This window comes from Eimeria necatrix, genomic scaffold, assembly GCF_000499385.1.
Source record: "Eimeria necatrix Houghton genomic scaffold, Enh_scaff210, whole genome shotgun sequence".
NCBI lineage: Eukaryota > Apicomplexa > Conoidasida > Eucoccidiorida > Eimeriidae > Eimeria > Eimeria necatrix.
This window is the reverse complement of record NW_013655129.1, coordinates 22238-44414: the sequence shown is the minus strand read 5'-3', so window position 1 is coordinate 44414 and position 22177 is coordinate 22238. Positions and strand designations below refer to the sequence as shown.

The window sequence follows — 22177 nt, the reverse complement described above, 5'->3', positions numbered from 1 at the left end:
CGCCACCGGGTTCGTCAAGCAGATAACGGCAGTAGTAGAATCCTCTTCACCTTGAAGTCTTCTTGTCGAGGGCCCTTCGTGGCTTTTTAACATTCGTAGGGCAGCAAACTCGCCTGCTTGTGTGCAGGTGACTAGGGCGCAGCTGGCTACAGGCTTCGGCTGAGGGTTATAGAGGGCCACAAAGGAAATGGCTTTTTCGGTGTACACCGCAGGGTTTTCGGGAGCTGTGTACGTTGGGGGTAGCTCATTTTTGAAGAGTGAAAATCCGTCCTTCCAGTACTGCACTGCCGCCTTGCAGTCTTTTCCGTTGGGGTGGTAAGCGAATGTTCCCTTTAACTGCTGAGCCTCAGTACCTTCGCTGTCGGCCTTCAAATAATGGAGTGAACAACAAAATGAAAGTTTCACCTCTTGCTACATGCAATTCAGGTGCAAGCAAGGTGCACATTGTCTAGATGTGCTCGTGGGAGGGCTTACGCTAATAATTTCTTGGCAGATTTCGTTCCACAAACTTTCAGCTGTTCTTCCTGTTTCCTGACCAGGGTGTTCTGGCAGTACTTGTCCATCAACAGTTGCGTTCCCAAACGCAGCGAGTCCCGCAGCTTCTCTCACCTCGTTCATCTCGGCGAAGCAATCAAGCCTTACTGCGGAGAAAATTCGACGCACATACACGAATACTATGGATAAATCTATTTCTTAGGCTCAAATATCAAATTATTTGCGTCAAATCTACGAAAAGACAGGACCAATGCGCTTACCTGCTGTTCCAGTTACGGCAGCATTTACTGCCTGGTGTCCACAGAACACGGACACAAAAATGATTAGAACACAGACCACGCGACACATATTTACTTTTTAAAAATGCTAGACAAGACAAAATGGAGAAACGAATTCTGAAGGGACTTGGCGAACTCTGTTTTTCCCTCAAACAGATGAGCGCGGAGGGGACTATCGTGGGTCGGGTTCGCGTGGCTGGCCTTATCCTTCGTGTCTTTCTTTTCTCCTCCATCCCCCTTTACACGGCAAGTTGCGCTAAGTACAATAATATCCAATTTTGTTTCAAGCATGCTACACGTGTTTTTTTACACGTTCGCAATTTCCCAGTGGCGAGCTAGAGGTCACTGCCTAGCCCGTAAAGATCTACACCAGCGAGGACAATCTTTCACGGCAGCTGGTTTAAATTCACGTCCAGATATATTCGCTTACAACATATCGTAAAACGCATCCACTGGTCTGACGAAAAGAGAAGGAATATGAGAACAGACAAAGAAATCGCTTACCGAGCATTTTTCCCTTTTAGTCCCGGTAATAGCACCATGGATATCCAATGCGCGAAACGGCTGAGGGAGGACTTGCTACCATCTCCCCTCACACTAGCGCCCAGGATATGCTCGCTGTGCGATGGGCGGCCCTGAGTTCATTTATGAGCAAGGGCCATACACGCTCCGTTATGGGGTACCCGAAGGGAAAGCGTGAAATAGCACAGACGAGTTAGTAGGTAAGCGATGATGATGTAGGAATCCATGCTAAGGAGACAAGACATACTAACAATGGAGATGAAAAGACTATAGATGGGATCATTCCCCTTCGGATGGGAATTGTAACACCATGGCACCTTGCTGCGTGACATATCCGGCAGGATATTTTTTCACAGTGTTAAATTCAAAATACCTGCAATAATTTCCATTCGTAAGCTTCGCTGACTAGTAAGGACGCTAAAACCTGCCATGAAAGAAGCCAGCCCACTTGGACTGACCCAGTCTGCGGATATTCAACCTGTCCAAACAGGCAGCCATGGTATAGAACACCACTAGATCATCCAGTCAGCTACATGCCAGGACGCAGGCAGAGTGTTGAAGTAAGACCGAAAATAGTTAGCCTTAGTAGGCAAGCATATGTCTGGAAAATATCAAAAATGGAGCCTGGCAGCACATGGCGTGCATCGCCGGCACCTGCATGTTACATCCCTATGTAGGCACTATAAAAATGTTCATCTTCAGCACTCTCTAACATAAAACAATGGGACATCGGGAGGCATATTTTGATTTTCCGTGCTGAATTATTTTTTTGGATAAAAAAAGGCGTTGACATGCCAATTCAGTGCCCTCACACTGCACAGAGACCGACAGCTTAAAAAAGCGCGTAGGCAAAAAGCATCATTATGAAACCAACTGCCAATGATGGCCTGACTGGCGAAACCCCGTTGCTCTCTTCAGTACCAACTATAGCTTGGACAATCTTCTGCCACACCTCTTCCCTGCGCATTCAGGCACAGCACAATGCACTGATCACTTACCTCCATGAGAGGAAATGTTACATGCAAAAGACACAGTCATGCTATGTTTCCGATGCACTGTGGGTCCTATGCAGCCAAGTCTGTGGCTTTGGCCTATGCTCCTACTCGAATGGCTTTTGTCCATTCGAGAGCGCCACCGGGTTCGTCAAGCAGATAACGGCAGTAGTAGAATCCTCTTCACCTTGAAGTCTTCTTGTCGAGAGCCCTTCGTGGCTTTTTAACATTCGTGGGGCAGCAAACGCGCCTCCTTGTGTGCAGGTGACTAGGGCACAGCTGGCTACAGGCTTCGGCTGAGGGTTATAGAGGGCCACAAAGGAAATGGCTTTTTCAGTGTACACCGCAGGGTTTTCTGGCTCTGTGTACGTTGGGGGCAGCTCGTTGTTGAAGAGTGAAAATCCGTCCTTCCAGTACTGCACTGCCGCCTTGCAGTCTTTTCCGTTGGGATGGTAAGCGAATGTTCCCTCTAACTCCTGAGCTTCAGTACCGTCGCTATCAGCCTTCAGTTAATTAAATGAAGAACAAAACGAAAGTTGCACCTCTTGCTACATGCAACTCAGAATACAAGCAAGGTGCTCATTGTCTACGTGTGCTCGTGGCATGACTTACGCTTGTTATTTCTTGGCAGATTTCGTTCCACAAAGCTGCAGCTGTTCTTATTTCTTCTTGAGAAGGGTGTTCTGGCAGTACTTGTCCACTAGCAGTTGCGTTCCCAAACGCAGCCAGTCCCGCAGCTTCCCTCACCTCGTTCATCTCGGCCAAGCAATCAAGTCTTACTGCAGAGAAAATTTGCCGCACATGCACAACACATGTGATGAAATCTCTTGCTCAGGTTTCAAATATCAAACTTTTCGGGGCAAATCTACGAAGAGACAGGACTTATGGGCTCACCTGCTGTTCCAGTTACGGCAGCACTTACTGCCTCGTGTCCATAGAACACGGACACAAGAATGATTGGAACAGGGAAGAGGCGAAACATATTTACTTTAAAAAAATGCTAGACAAGACAAAATGGAGAAACGAATTCTGAAGGGACTTGGCGAACTCTGTTTTTCCCTCAAACAGATGAGCGCGGAGGGGACTATCGTGGGTCGGGTTTGCGTGGCTGCCCTTGTCCTTCGTGTCTTTCTTTTATCCTCCATCCCTCTTGACACGGCAAGCTGCTCTAAGTACAATAACATCCAGTTCTGTTTCAAGCATGTTTCACGTGTTTTTTCACGTTCGCAATTTCCCAGGGCGAGCTAGAGGTCACTGCCTAGCCCGTAAAGATCTGCACCAACGAGGACACCGCTTCACTGCAACAAGTTTAAATTCATGCCCAGGCATTAGTTCGGTACAACATATCTTAAAACGTGTCCACCCATTTGACGAAAACAGAAAAAATACGATGACAAACAAAGATATTGTTGATTGGCCTTTCTTCCCGTTAATTAAGGTGGTAACACCATGGGTACTCAATGCGCTAGACAGCTGAGACAGCATTTGCTACCATCCTCATACTAGCGCCCAGCATTTGCTCGCTATTCCATGGGCCACCCTGAGTTCATTTGTGTACGAGGCCCATTTAGGCTGCATTATGGGGCGTCCACGATGTAGGAATGATTGGTAAGAAGGCAAAAAATAGTAGCGCCGGAGATCAAGAAATTATAGATCGGGTGGTTCCCATTCGACTAGAGACTGTAACACCATGAAACCTCGCCATGGGACACACCCGAGAAAGGATATTTCTCCATAGCACTATGTAGGATGTAGGCAGACTCTTGAAGTTAGACCGTAAATAGCCTTAGTAGGCATGCATAACTCTGGGAAACATCAAAAATGGAAACTGGCAGAACTTGGCGTGCATCGCCGGCACCTGCTCTTTATATCCCACGCATTATAAAAAGGTTCATCTTCATCACTCTCTAACGTAAAACGATGGAACATTGCGATATGTTTTCTGATTTTCCATGCTGGATTATTTTTTTGGGGGATGAAACGGGCATTGACACGCCAATTCAGTGCCCCCGAACTGCACAGAGGCTGATAGTTTAAAAAACCGAGTAGGCAAAAAGCAACATTACTAACCCAAGCGCCAATGGCGGCTTGACGGGGGGAATTCCGTTGCTCTCCTGAGTACCAACTATAGCTTGAACAATCTTCTGCCACACATCTTCCCTGCACATCCAGACACAGCACAATGCATTGATCATTTACCTCCATGAGGAAATATTACGCACAAAGCTATGTTTCCGACTCATTTTGGGTCCTATTCAGTTGAGTCCGTAGTCCTGGTTAGCCCCTACTTGAATGGCGGCTGTCCCTCCGTAAGTGCCTCCGGGTTCGTTAAGCAGATAACGGCAGTAGTAGTTTCCTGTGCAGCTTGAAGCCTTCTTGTTGAGCGCCCATTTTGGTTTTTTAAGGCCTCTGGGGAAGCAAAGGTACCTCCTTTCGTGCACGTGACAAAGGCGCAGCTGGCTAGAGGACTCGACTGAGGGTTATAGAGGGCGACAAAGGAAACGGCTTTGTCAGTGTACACTGTGGGAGTACTAGATTGTGTGTACTTTGGCGGCAATTCGTTCTTGAAGAGCGAAAACCCGTCCTTCCAGTACTGCACCGCCGCCTTGCAGTCCTTGTTGCCGGGGTAGTAGGCAAACGTTCCCTGTAACTGCTGAGCTTCAGTGCTTTCGACTTCACCCTTCAGATAATTGAATGAACAACAAAGCAAAAGTGGCATTTCTTGCCACGTGCAACTTAGAATGCAAACAAGCTACTCACTGTCTAGGTGTGCTCGTCGCATGACTTACACCCGTCATTTTTTGGCAGATTTCGGCCCACAAATCTTCAGCTGTTATTGCTCTTTCCTGAACAGGGTGTTCTGGCAGTACTTGTTCATTAGCAGTTGCATTCCCAAACGCAGCGAGTCCCGCAGCTTCCCTCACCGCGTTCATCTCGGCCAAGCAATCAAGCCTTACTGCGGGGAAAATTCGACCCACTTACAGGAATATTGTGACACAATCTATATTCAAACTCAAATATCAAACTGTTTACGGCAACTCTAAGACAAGACAGGACTTATGGGCTTACCTGCTGTTCCGGTTACGGTAGCGCTCAGTGCCTCGTGTCCACAGAACACGGACACACAAATGATTGGAACAAAGACGAGGCGAAACATATTCGTTTTGAAAAAAGCCAGAAAAGACAAAATAGGGAAACAAATTCTGGTGGGATTAAGCGAACTCTGTTTTTTTGTCAAACAGATCAGCTCGAAGGGGACAATCGTGGGTCGGGTTCGCGTGGCTGCCCTTGTCCTTCGTGTCTTCCTTTTCTCCTCCATCTCCCTCTGCACTGCATGTTGCGCTAAGTACACTAATATCCAGTATCGTTTCAAGCCTGTTACACTTGCTTTTTTCACGTTTGTAACTTCCGCAGGGCGCGCTAGAGGTCACTGCATAACATGTAACGATATACACCAACGAGGACAATCTTTTACGGGAGTCGGCTTAAATTCATGTCCAGACATATGCTTGGTACAACATATCATAAAACGCACCCACTGGTCTGACTAAAAGAAAAAGACTGTGAGAACAGGCAAAGAAAACATTCATCGAGCATTTTCCCCTTCAGATTAAGGTGTTAACATCATTGATATTCAATGCGCAAAACACCTGAGACAGAATTTGCTACCCTCTTCCGTCACATCAGCGCCCAGGATATGCTCGCTGTGCCATGGGCCGCCTCGAGTTCATTTTCGTGTGAGGCCCGTCCAGGTTGCATTGTGGGGTACCGAAAGAGAAAGCGTGGAATAGCGCTGGCGAATTAGTAGGTGGGCGGCCGATAATGCAGGAGTGCATGCTAAGAAGGCAAAAAGTAGTAACACCGGAGATGAAGAAGCTGTTGATCGGGTCGCTCCCGTTCAAATAGGGATTGTACCACTATGGCATCTCGCTATGGGACACATCCGAGAGTCCTAACAAGCAGCCACGGTATAGAACACCACTAGAATATCGAGCCGGCTACATACACTAGGACGCAGGCAGAGTGTTGAAGTAAGACCGAAAATAGTTAGCCTTAGTAGGCATGCATATGTCTGGAAAATATCAAAAATGGAGTCTGGCAGCAAATGGCGTGCATCGCCGGCACCTGCTCGATATATCCCTATGGAGGCACTATAAAAAGGTTCATCTTCATCACTCCCTAATATAAAACGATAAAACATTGGGAGATATTCTTTGATTTTCCGTGCTGGATCATTTTTCGAATAAAAAAGGCATTGGCATGCCCATTCAGTGCCCGCACTCTGCACAGAGGCTGGCAGCTTAAAAAAGACCGTAGGCGAAAAACATCATTATGAAGCCAACTGCCAATGACGGCCTGACTGGAGAAACTCCGTTGCTCTCCTCAGTACCAACTATAGCTTGAACAATCTTCTGCCACACCTCTTCCCTGCAAATCCAGACACAAAACAATGCACCACTAAGCTCTATGCGAGAAAATTTTGCGTACAAAAGTCACTGTCATTCTAGGTTTCGGATGCACTTTGGGTCCTATTGAGCCGAATCCGTAGTCTTGGGGTGTGCTCCTACTTAAATGGCGCTTGTCCATTCGTCAGTGCCTCCGGGTTCGTTAAGCAGACAACGGCTGTAGTGACAGTAGGAGAATCCTCTTCACCTTGAAGCCTTCTTGTTGAGCGCTCATCGTGACTTTCTAACATCTGTGGGGTGGCAAATGAACCTCGTTCTGTGCAGGTGACGAAGGCGCAGCTGGCTACAGGACTCGACTGAGGGTTGTAGAGAGCGACAAAGGAAACGGCTTTGTCGGTGTACACTGAAGGGGTATTCGACGTTGTGTACGTTGGAGGCAGCTGGTTTTTGAAGAGCGAAAACCCATCCTTCCAGTACTGCACTGCCGCCTTGCAGTCCTTATTGCCGGGGTAGTAGGCGAACGTTCCCTGTAGCTTTTTGGCTTCAGTACCATCGCTGTCACCCTTCGTGTAAATGAATAAACAATCAAACAAACGTAGCATCTCTTCTACAAGCACCTCAGAGCACAAACAAGATACTCGTTGTCTATGTGTGATTGCGGCACAACTTACCCCTGTTATTTCTACGCAGATTTCGTTCCACAAAGTTGCAGCTACTATCGTATTTGTCCGGACAGAGGGTTCCGGCAGTACTTGTCCATTAGCAGTTGCGTTCCCAAACGCAGCAAGTCCCGCAGCTTCCCTCACCTCGTTCATCTCGGCCAAGCAATCAAGGCTTACTGCAGAGAAAATTCGAGGCACATACTCGAACACCGTGACGTAATATACTGCCCAAGCCCAAATATCAAACTGTTCGGGTCAAATCTACGAAAAGACAGGATTAATGAGCTTACCTGCCGTCCCAGTTACGGCAGCCCTTACCGCCTCATGTCCACAGAACACGGACACAAAAATGATTGGGACAGAGACGAGGCGAAACATATTTAGTACTTAAAAAGACGCCAGACAAGACAAAACGGAGGAACAAATTCTGGAGGGGCCTGGCGAACTCTGTTTTTCTGTCAAATGAATGAGCGCGAAGGAGACAATCGTGGGTCGGGTTTGCGTGGCTGCCCTTGTCCTGGTGTCTTTCTTTTCTCCTCAATCTTCCTCTACACGGCAAATTGCGCTAAGTACAATGGTATTAAGTTTTGTTTCAAGCATGTTACATGTGCTTTTTTAACGTTCGTCACATCCGCAGGGCGGGCTAGCGGTCACTGCCGAACCCGTAAAGATCTACACCGGCGAGGACACAGTTTCACCGTGACTGGTTTAAATTCATGCCCAGACAACTGTTAGATACAACATATAGTAAAACACGTCCACTGGTCTGATGAAAAGCGAAAGAATAAAACGACAGACAAAGAAATTGTTGATTGGCGTTTCTTCCACGGGTGGTAACACCATGGACATTCAATGCACGAGGCAGCAGAGGCAGGATTTGCTACTCTCTTCCCTCACACTAGCTCCCAGGATATGCTCGCTGTGCGGTGGATGGGCTGCCTTGAGTTCATTTATGGGTGGGGTCCATCTACGCTGCATTATGTGGTGTGGACCCGAAGCGAAAGCGTGGAGTGGCACTAGTGAATTAGGAGTTGAGCGATCGATAACGTAGGACTATATGCTAAGAAAACGAGAAATTGCAACACCAGAGATGGAAAAACTACTGAACGAGTCGTTCTCCTTCGAATAGGTATTGAAACACCTTGGCACCTCTCTACGGGACACAGCCGAGACAGGATACCTCTCCAAGGCGTTACATCCAAAATGCCTGCAATCATTTTCATTTGTGCATTTTTCTGACTAGTAAGGAAGCAAAAAAGTACCATGAAAGAAGCCTGCCCATTTGAAGTGACCCGGCCTGAGGACGTTCAACCTGTCCAAACAGGTAGCCACGGTATAGAACACAACGAAATCACCGAGACGGCTACACACACTAGGACGCAGGCAGAGTGTTGAAGTTAGACGGAAAATAGTTAGCCTTAGTAGACAAGCATATGTCTGGAAAATATCAAAAATGGAAACTGGCAGCACATGGCATGCATTGCCGGCACCTGCTCGTTACATCCCTATGCAGGCACTACAAAAAGCTTCATCTTCATCACTCTTTAGCATAAAACGATGAAACATTGGGAGATATTCTTCGATTTTCCGTTCTGGATCATTCTTTTAGACAAAAAAGGCATTGGCATGTCCATTCAATGCCCTCACACTGCAAACAGTCTGAGAGTTTAAAAAAGCGCGTAGGCAAAAAGCATCAATATGAACCCAACTGCCAATGACGGCCTGACTGGCGAAGCCCCGTTGCTCTCCTGATCACCAACTATAGCTTGAACAATCTTTTGCCACACCTCTTCGCTGCAAATCCAGACACAAAACAATGCATCACTTAGCTCTATGTGAGAAAATGTTACATACGAAAGACTCAGTCATTGTATTTTTTCGATGCACTTTGGGTTCTATTCAGCCGAATCCGTAGTCTTGCGGTGCTCTTACTTGAACGGCGCTTTTCCATCCGTCAGTGCCTTAGGGTTCGTCAGACAGATAACGGCAGTAGTGACAGTAGTAGGATCCTCTTCACCTTGAAGTCTTCTTGTTGAGCGCCCATCGTGAATTTCTAACATCTGTGGAGTGGCAAATGAATCTCCTTCTGTGCAGGTGACGGAGGCGCAGCTGGCTAGAGGACTCGACTGAGGGTTGTAGAGGGCGACAAAGGAAACGGCTCTGTCGGTGTATACTCCAGTACTAGACGCTGTGTACGTTGGAGGCAGCTGGTTTTTGAAGAGCGAAAACCCTTCCTTCCAGTACTGCACCGCCGCCTTGCAGTCTTTTCCGTTGGGGTAGTAGGCGAACGTTCCCTGTAACTTTTTGGCTTCAGTGCCTCCAGTTTCACCCTTCGCATAATTGAATGAACAACAAGGCAAAAGTGGCACTTCTTGTTGCATGCATCTCAGAGTGCAAGCAAAATGCACATTGTCTAAGTGTGCTCGTGGCATGACTTACACCCGTCATTTTTTTGCAGATTTCGGTCCATAAAGTTGCAGCTTCTATCGCTTTTGCTGGAGGAGTGGGTTCCGGCAGCACTTGTTCTTCAGCGGTTGCATTCCCAAAGGCAGCGAGTCCCGCGGCTTCCCTCAGCTCGTTCATCTCGGCCAAGCAATCAAGCCTTACTGCGGGGAAAATTCGACGCACAAACACGAAGAATGTGACGATATCTATTGCCCAGGCTCAAATATCAAACTGTTTGCGGCAACTCTACGAAAAGACAGGACCAATGGGCCTACCTGCTGTTCCAGTTACGGCAGCACTAACTGCCTCGTGTCCATAGAACACGGAAACAAAAATGATTGGAACAGACACGAGGCGAAACATATTTAATTTTAAAAAAAAGCAAACAAGATAAAATAGAGAAACAAATTCTGGAGGGGCTTGGCGAACTCTGTTTTTCTGTCAAACAGATGAGCGCGAAGGGGACTATCGTGGGTCGGGTTTGCGTGGCTGCCCTTGTCCTTCGTGTCTTTCTTTTCTCCTCCATCTCCCTCTACACGCGAAGTACAATAACATCAAGTTTTGTTTCAAGCTTGTTACACGTGCTTTTTTCACGTTCGCAATTTCCGCAGGGTGGGCTAGAGGTCACTGCCTAGCCCGTAAAGATCTACACTGGCGAGAACACCGCTTCACGGTGACTGGCTTAAACTCACGCCCAGGCATTTGTTCGGTACAACATATCTTTGAACGCATCCACTGGTCTGACGAAAAGAGAAAGAATATGAGAACATACAAAGAAGTCAGTTGTCGAGCTTCCTCCCCTTTAAATTACGATTCTAACACCATGGATATTCAATGCGATAGAATTTGCTACCCTCTTCCGTCACACTAGCGTCCAGGATCTGCTCGCTGTGCCATGCTAGGAAAGGAGAAAAAATACCACCGGAGATGGAAAAATTATAGATCGGGTCGTTCCCCTTCAAATGCGAGTTGTAACAGCATGGCACCTCGCTGCCAGACACAGCCCAGACGGGATATTTCTTCACGGCATTAAATCGAAAATACTTGCGATAATTTTCATTTGTATGTTTCCCTGACTGGTAAGGACGCGAAAAAGTAACATGAAGGAAGCCCATACATTTAAAGTGACCTAGCGTGAGTGCGCTCAACCTGCTGTAACAGGGAGCCACAGTATGCATCACCACTAGATCATCGACACCGCTACACACACTAGGACGTAGGCAGAATGTTGAAGTTAGACCGAAAACACTTAGCCTTAGTAGGCATGCATATGTCTGGAAAATATCAAAAATGGAACTCTTAGCAACACAAGGCGTGAATCGCGAACGCATGCTCGTGATACCCCTGTAGAGAGGCTATAAAAAGCTTCATCTTCATCACCCTTCGATGCAAACGACAAAACATTAAAAGAAACGTCCTGGGTTCACGTGCTGGATTATTTTTTTGGATAAAAAAGGCGTCGACATGCCAATTCAGTGCCCTCACGCTGCAAACAGTCTGAGAGATTAAAAAAGCCCGGTGGCAAAGAGCATCAGTATGAACCCAACTGCCAATGACGGCCTGACTGGAGAAACTCCGTTGCTCTCCTCAGTACCAACTAAAGCTTGAACAATCTTCTGCCACACCTCTTCCCTGCAAATCCAGACGCAGCACAATGCATTGATCATTTACTTTCATGAGAAAATATTACGTACAGCTCTATGTTTCCAATGCACTTTGGGTCCTATTCAGCCGAGTCCGTAGTCTTGCGGTGCTCTTACTTGAATGGCGCTTCTCCATCCGTCAGTGCCTTAGGGTTCGTCAGACAGATAACGGCAGTCCTAGCAGTAGTAGGATCCTCTTCACCTTGAAGTCTTCTTGTTGAGCTCCCATCATGGCTTTTTAACACGTCTGTGGCAGCAAACGCAGCTGCTTCTGTGCAGGTAACGAGGGCGCAGCTGGCTAGAGGACTCGACTGAGGGTTGTAGAGAGCGACAAAGGAAACGGCTCTGTCGCTGTACACCTCAGGAGTATCCGACGTTGTGTACGTTGGAGGCAGCTCGTTTTTGAAGAGAGAAAACCCTTCCTTCCAGTACTGCACCGCCGCCTTGCAGTCTTTTCCGTCGGGGTAGTAGGCGAACGTTCCCTGTAGCTTTTTGGCTTCGGTGCTTTGGACTTCAGTCTTCAGACAATTAAATACACAACAAAACAAGAGTGGCACTTCTTGTTACATGCATCTCAGAGTGCAACCAAGATGCTCATTGTCTAGGTGTGCTTGTGGCATGACTTACACCCGCCATTTTTTTGCAGATTTCGGTCCACAAAGTTGCAGCGGTTATCGCTCTTGTCTGAGCAGAGTGCTCCGGCAGCACTTGTTCTTCAATAGTTGCGTTCCCAAACGGTGCGAGCCCCGCAGCTTCCCTCACCTCGTTCATGTCCGCGAAGCAATCAAGCCTTACTGTGGAGACAAATCAAATCACATGCAGGAATACTGTGACGATAGCTCTTGCCCAGACCCAAATACCAAACCGTTTGCGTCAAATCTAGGAAAAGACAGGACTTATGCACTCACCTGCTGTTCCGGTTACGGCAGCACTTACTGCCTCGTGTCCATAGAACACGGACACAAAAATGGTTGAAAAAGAGACGAGGCGAAACATATTTACTTTTGAAAAAAGCCAGAGAAGACAAAATACAGAAACAAATTCTGGAGGGACTTGGCGAACTCTGTTTTTCCGTCAAACAGATGAGTGCGAAGGGGACAATCGTGGGCCGGCTCGCGTGGCCGCCTTTGCCGTTCGTGTCTTCCTTTTCTCCTCCATCTCCCTTTGCACGACAAGTTGCGACGATCAAAATACTATCTAGTATTGTTTCAAGCGTGTTATCAGCAATGTTTTGGCGTTCGTAATATCCGCAGGGCGCGCTAGAGGTTATTGCCTAACCTGTAGAGATCTACACCAACGAGAGCACCGTTTCACTGCAAACTGGCTTAAATTCATGCCCAGACAAATCTTCAATACAACATATCGTAAAACGGATTCACTGGTCTGACGAAAAGAGAAGGAATACGAGGATAAAAAAAGAAATTGTTGATATGCCATTCAGGTGGTAACACCCTGCATATTCAATGCGCTAGACAGCTGAGACAAGATTTGTTACCAGCCTCACACTAACGCCCAGGATATGCTCGCTGTGCCATGGGCCGCCCTGAGTTCATTTATGGTTGAGGCCCATTTAAGCTGCATTATGGGGCACCCGGAGGGAAAGCGTGGAATAGCACTGGTGAATTAGCAGGTGAGCCATCGATGATGTATGATTATATCCTACTCATCAAAAGCTAGCAAAAACTTTGAGAAGTGAAGGAGTGGACAGGAGTAGAGCTTCCACTAGCGATTACGGGAACGCCGCCGTCACCTACCTAACGAACGCAGCACCCACTAGAGACATTAAATCCACCGGTTTCACCTTCAATAGCTATGAACCGTGAAAGTAAACATTACTAGAAGTGCAATTGTGGCCGGATCTAAAAGATGCATGACGCAATGGCTGCAAAGACACGTTCTGTCCCGAGGTGCAGATCCCTGCTATGCAGCTTTCCTCTGCAAGCAGTACTCGGGTTATTGTGAGCCACTTGCATAAGAGTGAACAATAACGCCACTTGACTGATTTTCTAAATCCAAAAGGCTCAACAAAACCTTAGTGAGACCCACTGAGAGAGCGGCTGACTTTTTTTTCGGATGTAAGCGTATGTGCGCTGTGATCGTCGCAAGGTGCTGTTCTAGTTTGCAGTCAGTAATGTACTCGTGAAGACTCTTGCCCGCATGTATCCCACCAGAACCTTTTCAGTTTACTATCAAATAAAAATCTCATCCTTTGGATACAAAATGTGCCATTACAGTGAGACAGAGGGCTGAAGTGACCGTGGCTGTTGGATAGCAAAACCTGCGTCCGCTGGCAGTGGTCGGCCCTGTGCCGGGATTGTAGAGAAGCTGCACGAGTTCCTGACCGAAAAATCAAATGTATTTGTACCCAACTCAATTATTTTGCAATTCACGAAAGTGTATGCTGGCCCATTAATCGTGCTTAGCCTGCACTGCGTAGCACTGGTGCTCTCGTGTTGCATCATCGGTGTTTGGCTGATCTAAGCAGCTCCACGAGCCAGCACTACAGTTTGGCCTCAGTTTGAAACAGGAGAAATCCAAGAAACCTAATTTTCTCACGAGACTGTGTGAAGAGAAATAGGACGAAAAGGAATCGCACCACTGCAGCAGCCACAAGCTGGCAAAGCCGGCACCTGCCCCCATGCGCGTGCCTCGGCCGCACATTTCCTATTTTGAGAACTAAAAAGGCGAAACATTGTACAACATACAACCTATGATCCACTAGTGCCTGCCTCTAGGATATTTCAACTCGGTTGGTAGGCAGAGTCGGGCAACAAGCCTGCTTGCCACGGTGTAATCTGCAGCGTTTCGTGACTTGCCAGTGGCTGCAGTGAGGGCTGCGGCTCGAGAACAGTGCCTACCGGCAATCCCGCTGCAAAATGGTGCACTATTTGCTACAGGAAGCACTACTTCTAGCAAAGGGCTGGGAAAGCCCTGGGCTTCCGGCCTCAACGGCGCGGCCGCAAGGCTGGCGCGGAAACCCAGCGGGGCAGCGGCACTTTGCGCAGAAAAAGCCTAAAGCAGAGTCTGTGCAGGCCTTGCGCGGCCTCCGCTTTTGGAAAGCCGCGCCAAATGTCAGTGGTGAGTTGCTTTTGGGGGGCCGGGGGGCGGCCTGCGCCGGATGAGGGCGTCGATGCTGCAGAACTGCACCAAGTCCGTGCACATGGGCCAGGCAAAGGCCACCATGAAGCGGCGCAAGGCCGCGTTGTCCCTGTGGAGCAGCCAGAGGGGCAGCGCGACGAGGGGGGCGAGGGGAGCGGCCAGGAGGGTCAGCAGCAGCAGCGTGGCGAGTTGTGCTGCAGCGACGCAGGCCAGCAGCACCAGCAGCTGCTGCAGGTACTTGCCCCAGTGCACGCCCCACAGCGCTGCAGCGCGCCGCCGCGGGCCAGCCACCTGCAGCGGGGCTGCTGCGCTGCTGCTGCTGCTGCTGCTGCTGCTGCTGCGGCTTACAACTTGCAACTGACAAGCCTCAGAGTCCTCCCAAAAGCCAGTTTCTTCTTCCAAGTACTCTCCCTGTCTGTAGCCGAAGAGGCTCTCAGCCTGCCGCAGCAGAAACTTGAGCGTGAAGAGCCACAGCAGCTCCTCTATGAGCAGCGCTGCAGCGTACTGGTCGCAGGTGTCCGCAAAGGCCCCCTGCTGCTGCTGCTGCTGCTGCTGCTGCTCCGGCGGCAGCCGCAGCTCGAAGGGAGGCAGCAGCTCCAGCAGCTGCCCCGCAGCCAAAGTACTCACGAAGTCCAGCAGCAGCACTTTCCGCGGCCGCAGCGAACTGTCCGGCCGCAGCAGCAGCTTTGCTGCCAGCAGCCCCAGAGCCCCCCAGCTCAGCAGCTTCCTCACCCGCAGGCCTGTGCTGCCGCTGGAGAGGGCGCATGCATCTGCGCTGCTGAAGACTTGCAGGAAGCTTTCCCCGGGCGCAGCTTCCGCTGCTGCTGCTGCTGCTGCTGCTGCTGTTGCTGCAGTTGCTGCGCTGGCTCCAGTCGCTGCAGCAGCAGCGCCAGACACGCTGCCTGCGAAGGCAGGAGATGCAGCAGCAGGCAACTCAATGTGGGCCCCCACAACTGGGCTGTCGCTGCCAGCCAAAGACCCACTGGGCCCCCCAGCCACCAGAAACTCCCCGTGCTGCTGCTGCTGCTGCTGCTGCTGCTGCAGGCCTGCTGCTGCTGCTGCTGCTGTCGTGCCCCCGCCCACGTCCCACGCCTCGTACGCGGGCTGAGACGCCCGCGAAAACCTCACGCGAGACCTGCTGCTGCTGCTGCTGCTGCTGCTGCTGCTGTCGCTGCTGCTGGGGACTTCGCCGCGCGCAGAGTCCCAGCGGCTGCCTCTGAAGAAAACAGTCCGCGGCCTTTCCGAGCCAAAAGGAGACAGAAGTGCCATTTCGAGTGCCGCGCGCGCTGCTGCTGCCACTTCCGCATTTGGTAGCGCAGCGCGAGACCCAGGGGCCAGGGCCTGCAGCTGGCATGCACAGGAGTGCCTCCGCTGCTGCAGCCCCCTTTCTTCAAAAGGCTAGGCCCTGTAGGAAAGCTGGATTGCCAATTTGCTGGGAAAGGGCTGGTGCTGCGGCGGCTGCGGCCCGGGGGGTTGCTGCTGCTGCTTCTGCTGCTCCAGTCTCAAGGGGCTACAGAGCCAACGGCCGCGGCGGCAGCCGCGGTAGCAGCAGCTTGCTTGTTAAGGGAAACAAAAAGGCCCGCACTTATGCAGTGGTATTCAAGTGAAGCTGCGCAGTTGTTCCTCACGGCGAGTCGGCGGTGTTGGCGGGATGTCCGTCTGCAGGGCTCTTCAGCCATGGCTGTTTGGTTCATGATACCCCCAGGTAGTGGGATTAAGCCCCAGAAGGCGAGAGATATGATTATAAAGTGCAAAACACCATTAAATAATTTTGTACGGCAAAATTAACCGGCGCTTGGCTGAGTGGTGCTCTGGGGCACTGAGCAGCAGCGCAAGGCCGAAATAAACTACCTTGCCCGTTGGCGCCGCTGGAATGCGAGTGGTAGCTGAAAAGGAACTGACGACCACTTTTTACACTTTGTTTTCAGAATAAGTTCAAGAAGAATTTGAAACTTGCAGCTGGAATTTGGCTTTCAAGGTGTAGACCTCCAGACATGGGTGGCCATGCTTCAGAAGCGTACCGCGGCCGTCGAGCATGAACTCGTAGGCCTTCCGACTGTTCGCGTTTTCATTTAATACGACTTATTTGTTCCTAGTTAAAGTATTTTGCAATATGCTCATATTTACGCTGCCTAAGGGGCCCGTGTTCAGCCGATCTGCCAGCTTCAGTTCATTTGCACTAGGGGGCCGCAGTTGGCTGGCCCCAAGTTCGCCCTCCTTAAAGCCATAAGCAGCTGAAGGATCCCGAAGCATCTCTCTTTGCATCTGGATTGGGTTTTTTCCTAATGTTTTGGGCTCAGCGGGCTAGTGCATTTCTTCCTGTACGGCGGCGTGGCTCTTCTTGGTAAGCTCCACGGAGGCCTCGCTCCAGTTCAATCAATACCTGCTTTGTCCTGCTCATTATGCCCATAAAAAAAGGCACATTTGGGGGGCCAAACTCTTATCAGACGCACTAGTTAGGGCCAGTTCGATTGGCCGAGCTCTTCTTTGTAAATGTACGACCACAGCACCTGCAGACAGAGTCCAGTTGGTCCTTAGCCAAGTGCAGCCGCACGAACACTGAAATACATCGTTTTGATTAGAAAAGAGAAGCATGGCGGCTATTTGGCAGCAGTTTTACATTTATTTGGCACATTGATTAGCTAGCATTAGTGACCCTTAGGAGCTACTGCGGTGTGGGGGCAGAGGCGGTCCCTCGATGTTTCTGGATATTCGTATTGCATGCGAAGACCTCATTACTATGCTTGGCAGCGCCTCAGTATAAAATTAAATTCAAATCCGAAAACTTTGTTGCCTTCGTCGCGAAGGTGCTTGCCAGTGGGACTTTTTCTTTCATGAACAACAAGTAACTCCTAATGCTGCCCCCGCTGACGAAGCACAAGTCGCAATCTTTTTTTTCAAGAGTTGTATATCATGACTTTTTTGCCAATATAGTACAGTTTGCATGTGCAATTAAGATGGCTGACGGCTCTGCCAAAAAGCACTCATAGAGGCACAGATTTAGCTAGAAAGCAAAAGAGCGAAGCTTCTACAAACTGCACCTTCCCAAGTACCTCCAGTAACTCACATCTCCATTTAGTCAACGCAGCGAAGCCAAAAGAATTAACTGCCTAAGGCCGAACTTCGCAGTACGCTCCTGTGGCTCATAGTTGACAGGCGCCAAACAGCAGCAGCAGCAGGTGACCTGGCCAGTTCAGGTTATTTGAACTACTTCAAGTGCTCTTCTCTTTTTACTTCCTCTTGCTTTATTTTTCGCAGTTTATTGCCGCCAGCTTTAGGGGCTTTCAGGTGTCTGACGAGCCTCGAGGCTTCCCTACACCACAGGAGGCTTGCAGCTACGCGCAAGTAAATGCAGCCCCAGCTAATCAGATGTTTTCCCAATCAGATTTAAACAAATTGTGAGAAAATAGATGTGCGAACTTTGCCTAAAGGCAACTTTTCCAGCTTCAATGCAAGAGGAAAGCAGGAAGTCTGGAGGCACTCAGACTGAGCACCCAAAACTTAACAGGACGGGCCATGTGCTGTCCTGAGTAGCGAGACACATCCCTCATTTCCGAGATTTTATTAAGGAACACCGTTTAGTGTTTATAGCTTATGGCTTCTAGGATTTAGGGTTTAGGGTTTAGGTTTCCATTGCATACCATAAGGGCGTAGTCGTGCCGTTACAACAACAGATGACGTACTGGGCAATAATCCTCGTTAGTGTTTTGCAGAATAAGGCCAAAAGTAACCTCAGATCTTTCTTGAGAGCAATCTAACAGCTGAAGTTCTCTTATATGAGCGTTTAAGAATGCAAGAGGCTAGGGCTCTGTCGCTTCCCCTAACACGCATGCTAGTGCACTGGCTGCCAAAGCTGCACCACTAAAAAGGCTATTTCACGGGTTCAAATTTGTTTTATTTTATGCCCCAGTGTTGGCCGTACTGTGAATTTGAGGATTTGGCTTACGGGGATGTGCCCCTAAACCCCGCAAGACACTTGATGTGAAAGTATGGAGGTGTTCCTTTTGAAAAAGCATTTACTGCTGCGGAAGTCACTCTAAGCATTGGTGTAAACCAAATGAAAGACTCTTATGTACTGTGCACTGTCAGGAAGCTCTTGGCCGTGGCCTTGGCCTTTCTCTTGCCTTTAGCAAAGCCTACTTCAGCCTTCACTGAACAGCTTCTCTGCTTATCTAGTGGTGTCTAGCAGCCCGTGGAGCCTTTAGCTGGACCAAAAGGTTGCGGGAATTGCCTCATTACGCTGAATATTATGAAGGCTGGACTTGCTTTTGAATTCAGATCCTTCCCGTGTCGCCTTTCTGCAGGCAAGAGTGTGGTGGTTGTTGTTCTGTGTCTTCACCTCCAGTTGACTTGAAGTGAACGAATTGTTTTCAAAGATCAGCAGACACGCCGAAAGCGGACTATTCTGAGTGCCAGACAAAGACTTAGAGTCTTCTCACAGGTACGAGTTGAAATGTGTGCTTGGGGAGCGGGAAAGAGGGAGCAAGAGCCAGGGTGGACAGCGTCTAGTCGACGGCCGGTTTAACAAATTGAGCATCGTTTGTGCGGGCCTTACCTCAAATTTCATTATAAATTCAAATTTATAATATTTTGCTTTCAATGTGGAAGCATTCCGTGGCTTTGGCTCGGGTCGCCGGGTGTTGCGTGGTGGGCAACCCCACCCCAGCCGCGGCTGCGCAGGTTCCCGCACCCGGCGCGAGCGCCGAAGTCCTGTTTGTCCTTTCTTTTAACTGGAGTTTTGTCTCAGCGAAAGCAGTAAACTGTCAGCGGCGAGCGCTGCGGCTTGCGTTTGCCGTGCGGCCACGCAGGCGCGCTGGATCTTTGCAGACGCTAAGCCGTTTGCGGAGCTGGTTGTGGCGGCGCCTCGCGTCATTCCCGTCGTTCGCGTTTTCAATTTTTTGTCAATTTTGCCTTTCGGCGGTGCAGCCGCTGCGCAGATCGCGTGGGCGGCGCGGGATCAGCGGGGTTGTTCACCCCGTTTGCTGCTGCTGGCTGCGCGGGCGATCCGGCGGGAATCCGGGGTGCAGGCGGTTTATTTTTTCGGGATTTGTGCAGATTTTCTGTGTTTTGTCCCCCGGCAGCGTTTGGGGGAGTTCGAGCGGCTTGCGGCGGCGGAGTGGCGTGGCGGCATGAGCCTGTGCGGAGCCTCGCCGCCGCCGGGCGGCGGCGCGCGGGAAGCCGACCCCAGCAGCGTGGGAATGATGGAAGGCGCCTTTTTCGTGGGCCGGACGGAGCTTTTGGAGTGGCTGAACAGCAGTTTGCAGCTGAAACTCTCCAAAGTGGAAGAGTGCGCCTCGGGCTGCGTCTACCTGCAAGCCCTGGACTGGCTGCTGGGGCCCCGCAGCCGCGTGGCCATGGGCCGCGTCAAGTGGGGCGCGCGGCTCGAGTACGAGTTCGTGCACAACTACAAGCTGCTGCAGGCCGCCTTCGACGCACACCAAGTCCACAAACACATCGAAGTCAACAAACTCGTCAAGGCCAAGTACCAAGACAACTTGGAGTTTCTCCAGTGGCTCAAAGCCTTCTGCGACCGCCAGGCGCCCCTCTACGCCACCGACGTCCCCTACGACCCCCTCGAACGGCGCCGGGTCCGCCAAGCGCTCCTGCTGCTGCTCCTGCTGCTGCTGCTGCTGCTGCTGATGATGATGCTGCTGCTGCTGATGATGATGATGATGCTGCTGCTGCTGCTGCTGCTGCTGCTAAGGGTTGGGTGGCAGTGAGGATGGCGGGGATAGGGAGGGTGGTGACGTGGCGGTGGGGGTGGTGGTGGGGACCGTGGGGGTGGTGATGCGCTGCTGCTGCTGCTGCTGCTGCTGCTGCTGCTGCTGATGATGCTGCTGCTGCTGATGATGCTGCTGCTGTTGCTGCAGCTAGTGCACTTCGCTTCTCCTGCTGCTGGCGCCAGGCCTGCGGCTGCCGTGCGTGGTGTTGAACAAAGGTGCATTAGTTTGCATGCTTTTTGCCTCTTGCCTTTATTTATTTATTTATTTATTTATTTATTTATTTATTTATTTATTTATTTATTTATTTATTTATGTTCAGCTCGGCATCGGCCCCTTCCCCGCGTGGGCCCCCGTGGGGCCCGAGGGGGCCCCCAAGAAGCCGTCTGCTGCTGCCTACGCCTCCTCAACAGCAGCAGCCAAGCCTGCAGCAGCAGCACACGCGTCCTCCCGCTGCCGCGTGCAGCAGCAGCAGCAGCAGCAGCAGCAGCAGAGGCCCGGGGCTGGGGGCTCCGGCGGGGGCGCGGGCGCCTCTCAGAAGCGGCAGCAGCAGCAGCAGGCGCAGCAGGAGCCGCAGCAGCCTTCGCAGCAGCGGCTGCGGGGAGACGCAGCAGCAGCAGCAGCAGCAGCAGCAGTGGAGACGCTGCAGGGCGAGCTGCAGCAAGCCGTGCTGGAGCGGGACTTCTACTACGGCAAACTCCGCAGAATTGAAATTCTCTGCGAAGCCCCGGGGCAAACAGCTTTGAGTGTGGAGCAGCTGCAGGCCATTTTGTATGCAAAGGATGACCCCGAGGAGCCCCTGGAGGGCACCAACTAGCTGCTGCTGCTGCAGCAGCAGCAGCAGCAGCAGCAACGGCAGCAGCAGCAGCAGCAGCAGCAGGGCAACAGCAGCAGCAAGAGCAGCAACGGCAGCAACTGCAGCAGCAGCAACAGCAGCAGCAGCAGCAACGGCAGCGGCAGCAGCAGCAGCAGCAGCAGCGGCAGCTCGGGCTGCAGCCAGCGGGAGGGCGCTGGGGAAAGGCAGAAGCAGCAAATGATTTGAACTGAAGTGCCGCGCATGCATGCAGAGCCACAGAAGAGCTCAGTGTCTGTACACCCCGTGCATGCAGACCCCACAACTTTGCTGCTGCTTCCAGCAGCACGCAGAGCAGCAGCACGCTTTGCTCGGGTGTACGTACACCTGCGTGCATGCAAAGTGCTCACGCGCATACACACATATAGGTGTATATATATATATATATATATATATATATATATTATATATGTTTATGTATATATATATCTATATATATATTATATATATATATTTATATTTACATAAGTATAAAATAAATATATTTAGATGCATGCACAGGAAAGGCACTTTTGCGCAGAAGGTCTGGGCAGCAGCAAAAGGTTTGGGGCTGCTGCTGAGTGCATGCAAATTGTCTGCATGCATTTCCGCGGAGTGCATGCACTGAGACACTGTGGGGTCTGGGGCTGCGCCCCGCAGCTGCCGCTTTGCTGCTGCTGCTGCTGCTGCTGCTGCTGCTGTGGCTGTTCTGACGGCCGAGGGAGGAGCAAGAGCAGCAGCAGCAGCAGCAGCAGCAGGGCACCGGCAAGCGTGGGTGCAGCAAAGGTGGTGCCAGCAGCAGGGGCGGCAACATTGGCGGCGGCTGCAGTAGCAGCAGCAGCGCAGCAGCGAGGAACAGAATGGCCGCACCAGTAGCAGCAGCAGCAGCTGCTGCTGCTGCTGCTGCAGCAGCAGCAACCAAGTTAGTGGGAAGGGGAAACAGATGAGTGACCCTCAGCCGCTCGAAAAGCCGGGTGTAGGGGGGCGCCCGCAAGGCGCGTTTAACAGCTTTCTCTTCGACTTTAGTGTATACAATTAGGGTTTTCCTGTGCAGGGTTTAGGGTTTAGGGTTTAGGGTTTAGG

General features: G+C 50.5%; 6 protein-coding genes across 6 annotated transcripts in view; 1 reads left to right on the top strand and 5 right to left on the bottom strand.

Moving 5' to 3' along the window:
* The window catches only part of ENH_00028870 (SAG family member), a gene marked incomplete at both ends in the record, with an annotated part of 1839 nt that extends 996 nt beyond the window's left edge, over nt 1–843 (bottom strand). Inside the window, 3 exons of the mRNA XM_013584813.1 lie at nt 2–366; nt 481–641; nt 756–843. Coding sequence (XP_013440267.1) covers nt 2–366; nt 481–641; nt 756–843 — 614 coding nt within the window. The remainder of the gene's footprint in view (nt 1; nt 367–480; nt 642–755) is intronic.
* Nucleotides 844–2127: 1284 nt separating this feature from the next.
* ENH_00028860 (SAG family member) lies at nt 2128–7508 on the bottom strand (the record flags this gene model as incomplete). The annotated part of the gene is given in 5 exon segments (XM_013584812.1): nt 2128–2254; nt 2399–2784; nt 2789–2790; nt 3182–3269; nt 7365–7508. Coding segments are annotated over 5 exon segments (747 nt in total).
* A 1514-nt stretch (nt 7509–9022) lies between these two features.
* ENH_00028850 (SAG family member) lies at nt 9023–10163 on the bottom strand (the record flags this gene model as incomplete). The annotated part of the gene is made up of 4 exons (XM_013584811.1): nt 9023–9149; nt 9288–9685; nt 9795–9961; nt 10076–10163. 4 exons carry the CDS (start codon nt 10161–10163, stop codon nt 9023–9025), a joined length of 780 nt encoding a protein of 259 aa, XP_013440265.1.
* Nucleotides 10164–11305: 1142 nt separating this feature from the next.
* ENH_00028840 (SAG family member) lies at nt 11306–12439 on the bottom strand (the record flags this gene model as incomplete). Its single annotated transcript, XM_013584810.1, has 4 exons — nt 11306–11432; nt 11561–11961; nt 12071–12237; nt 12352–12439. The coding sequence occupies 4 exons, from the start codon at nt 12437–12439 to the stop codon at nt 11306–11308; spliced, it is 783 nt and encodes a 260-aa protein (XP_013440264.1).
* Nucleotides 12440–14515: 2076 nt separating this feature from the next.
* Nucleotides 14516–15811, bottom strand: ENH_00028830 (hypothetical protein, conserved; the record flags this gene model as incomplete). Its single annotated transcript, XM_013584809.1, has 1 exon — nt 14516–15811. The coding sequence occupies one exon, from the start codon at nt 15809–15811 to the stop codon at nt 14516–14518; it is 1296 nt and encodes a 431-aa protein (XP_013440263.1).
* Nucleotides 15812–19671: 3860 nt separating this feature from the next.
* ENH_00028820 (microtubule-associated protein RP/EB family member 3, putative) lies at nt 19672–21079 on the top strand (the record flags this gene model as incomplete). The annotated part of the gene is made up of 2 exons (XM_013584808.1): nt 19672–20130; nt 20585–21079. 2 exons carry the CDS (start codon nt 19672–19674, stop codon nt 21077–21079), a joined length of 954 nt encoding a protein of 317 aa, XP_013440262.1.
* Between the last annotated feature and the right edge of the window lie 1098 nt (nt 21080–22177).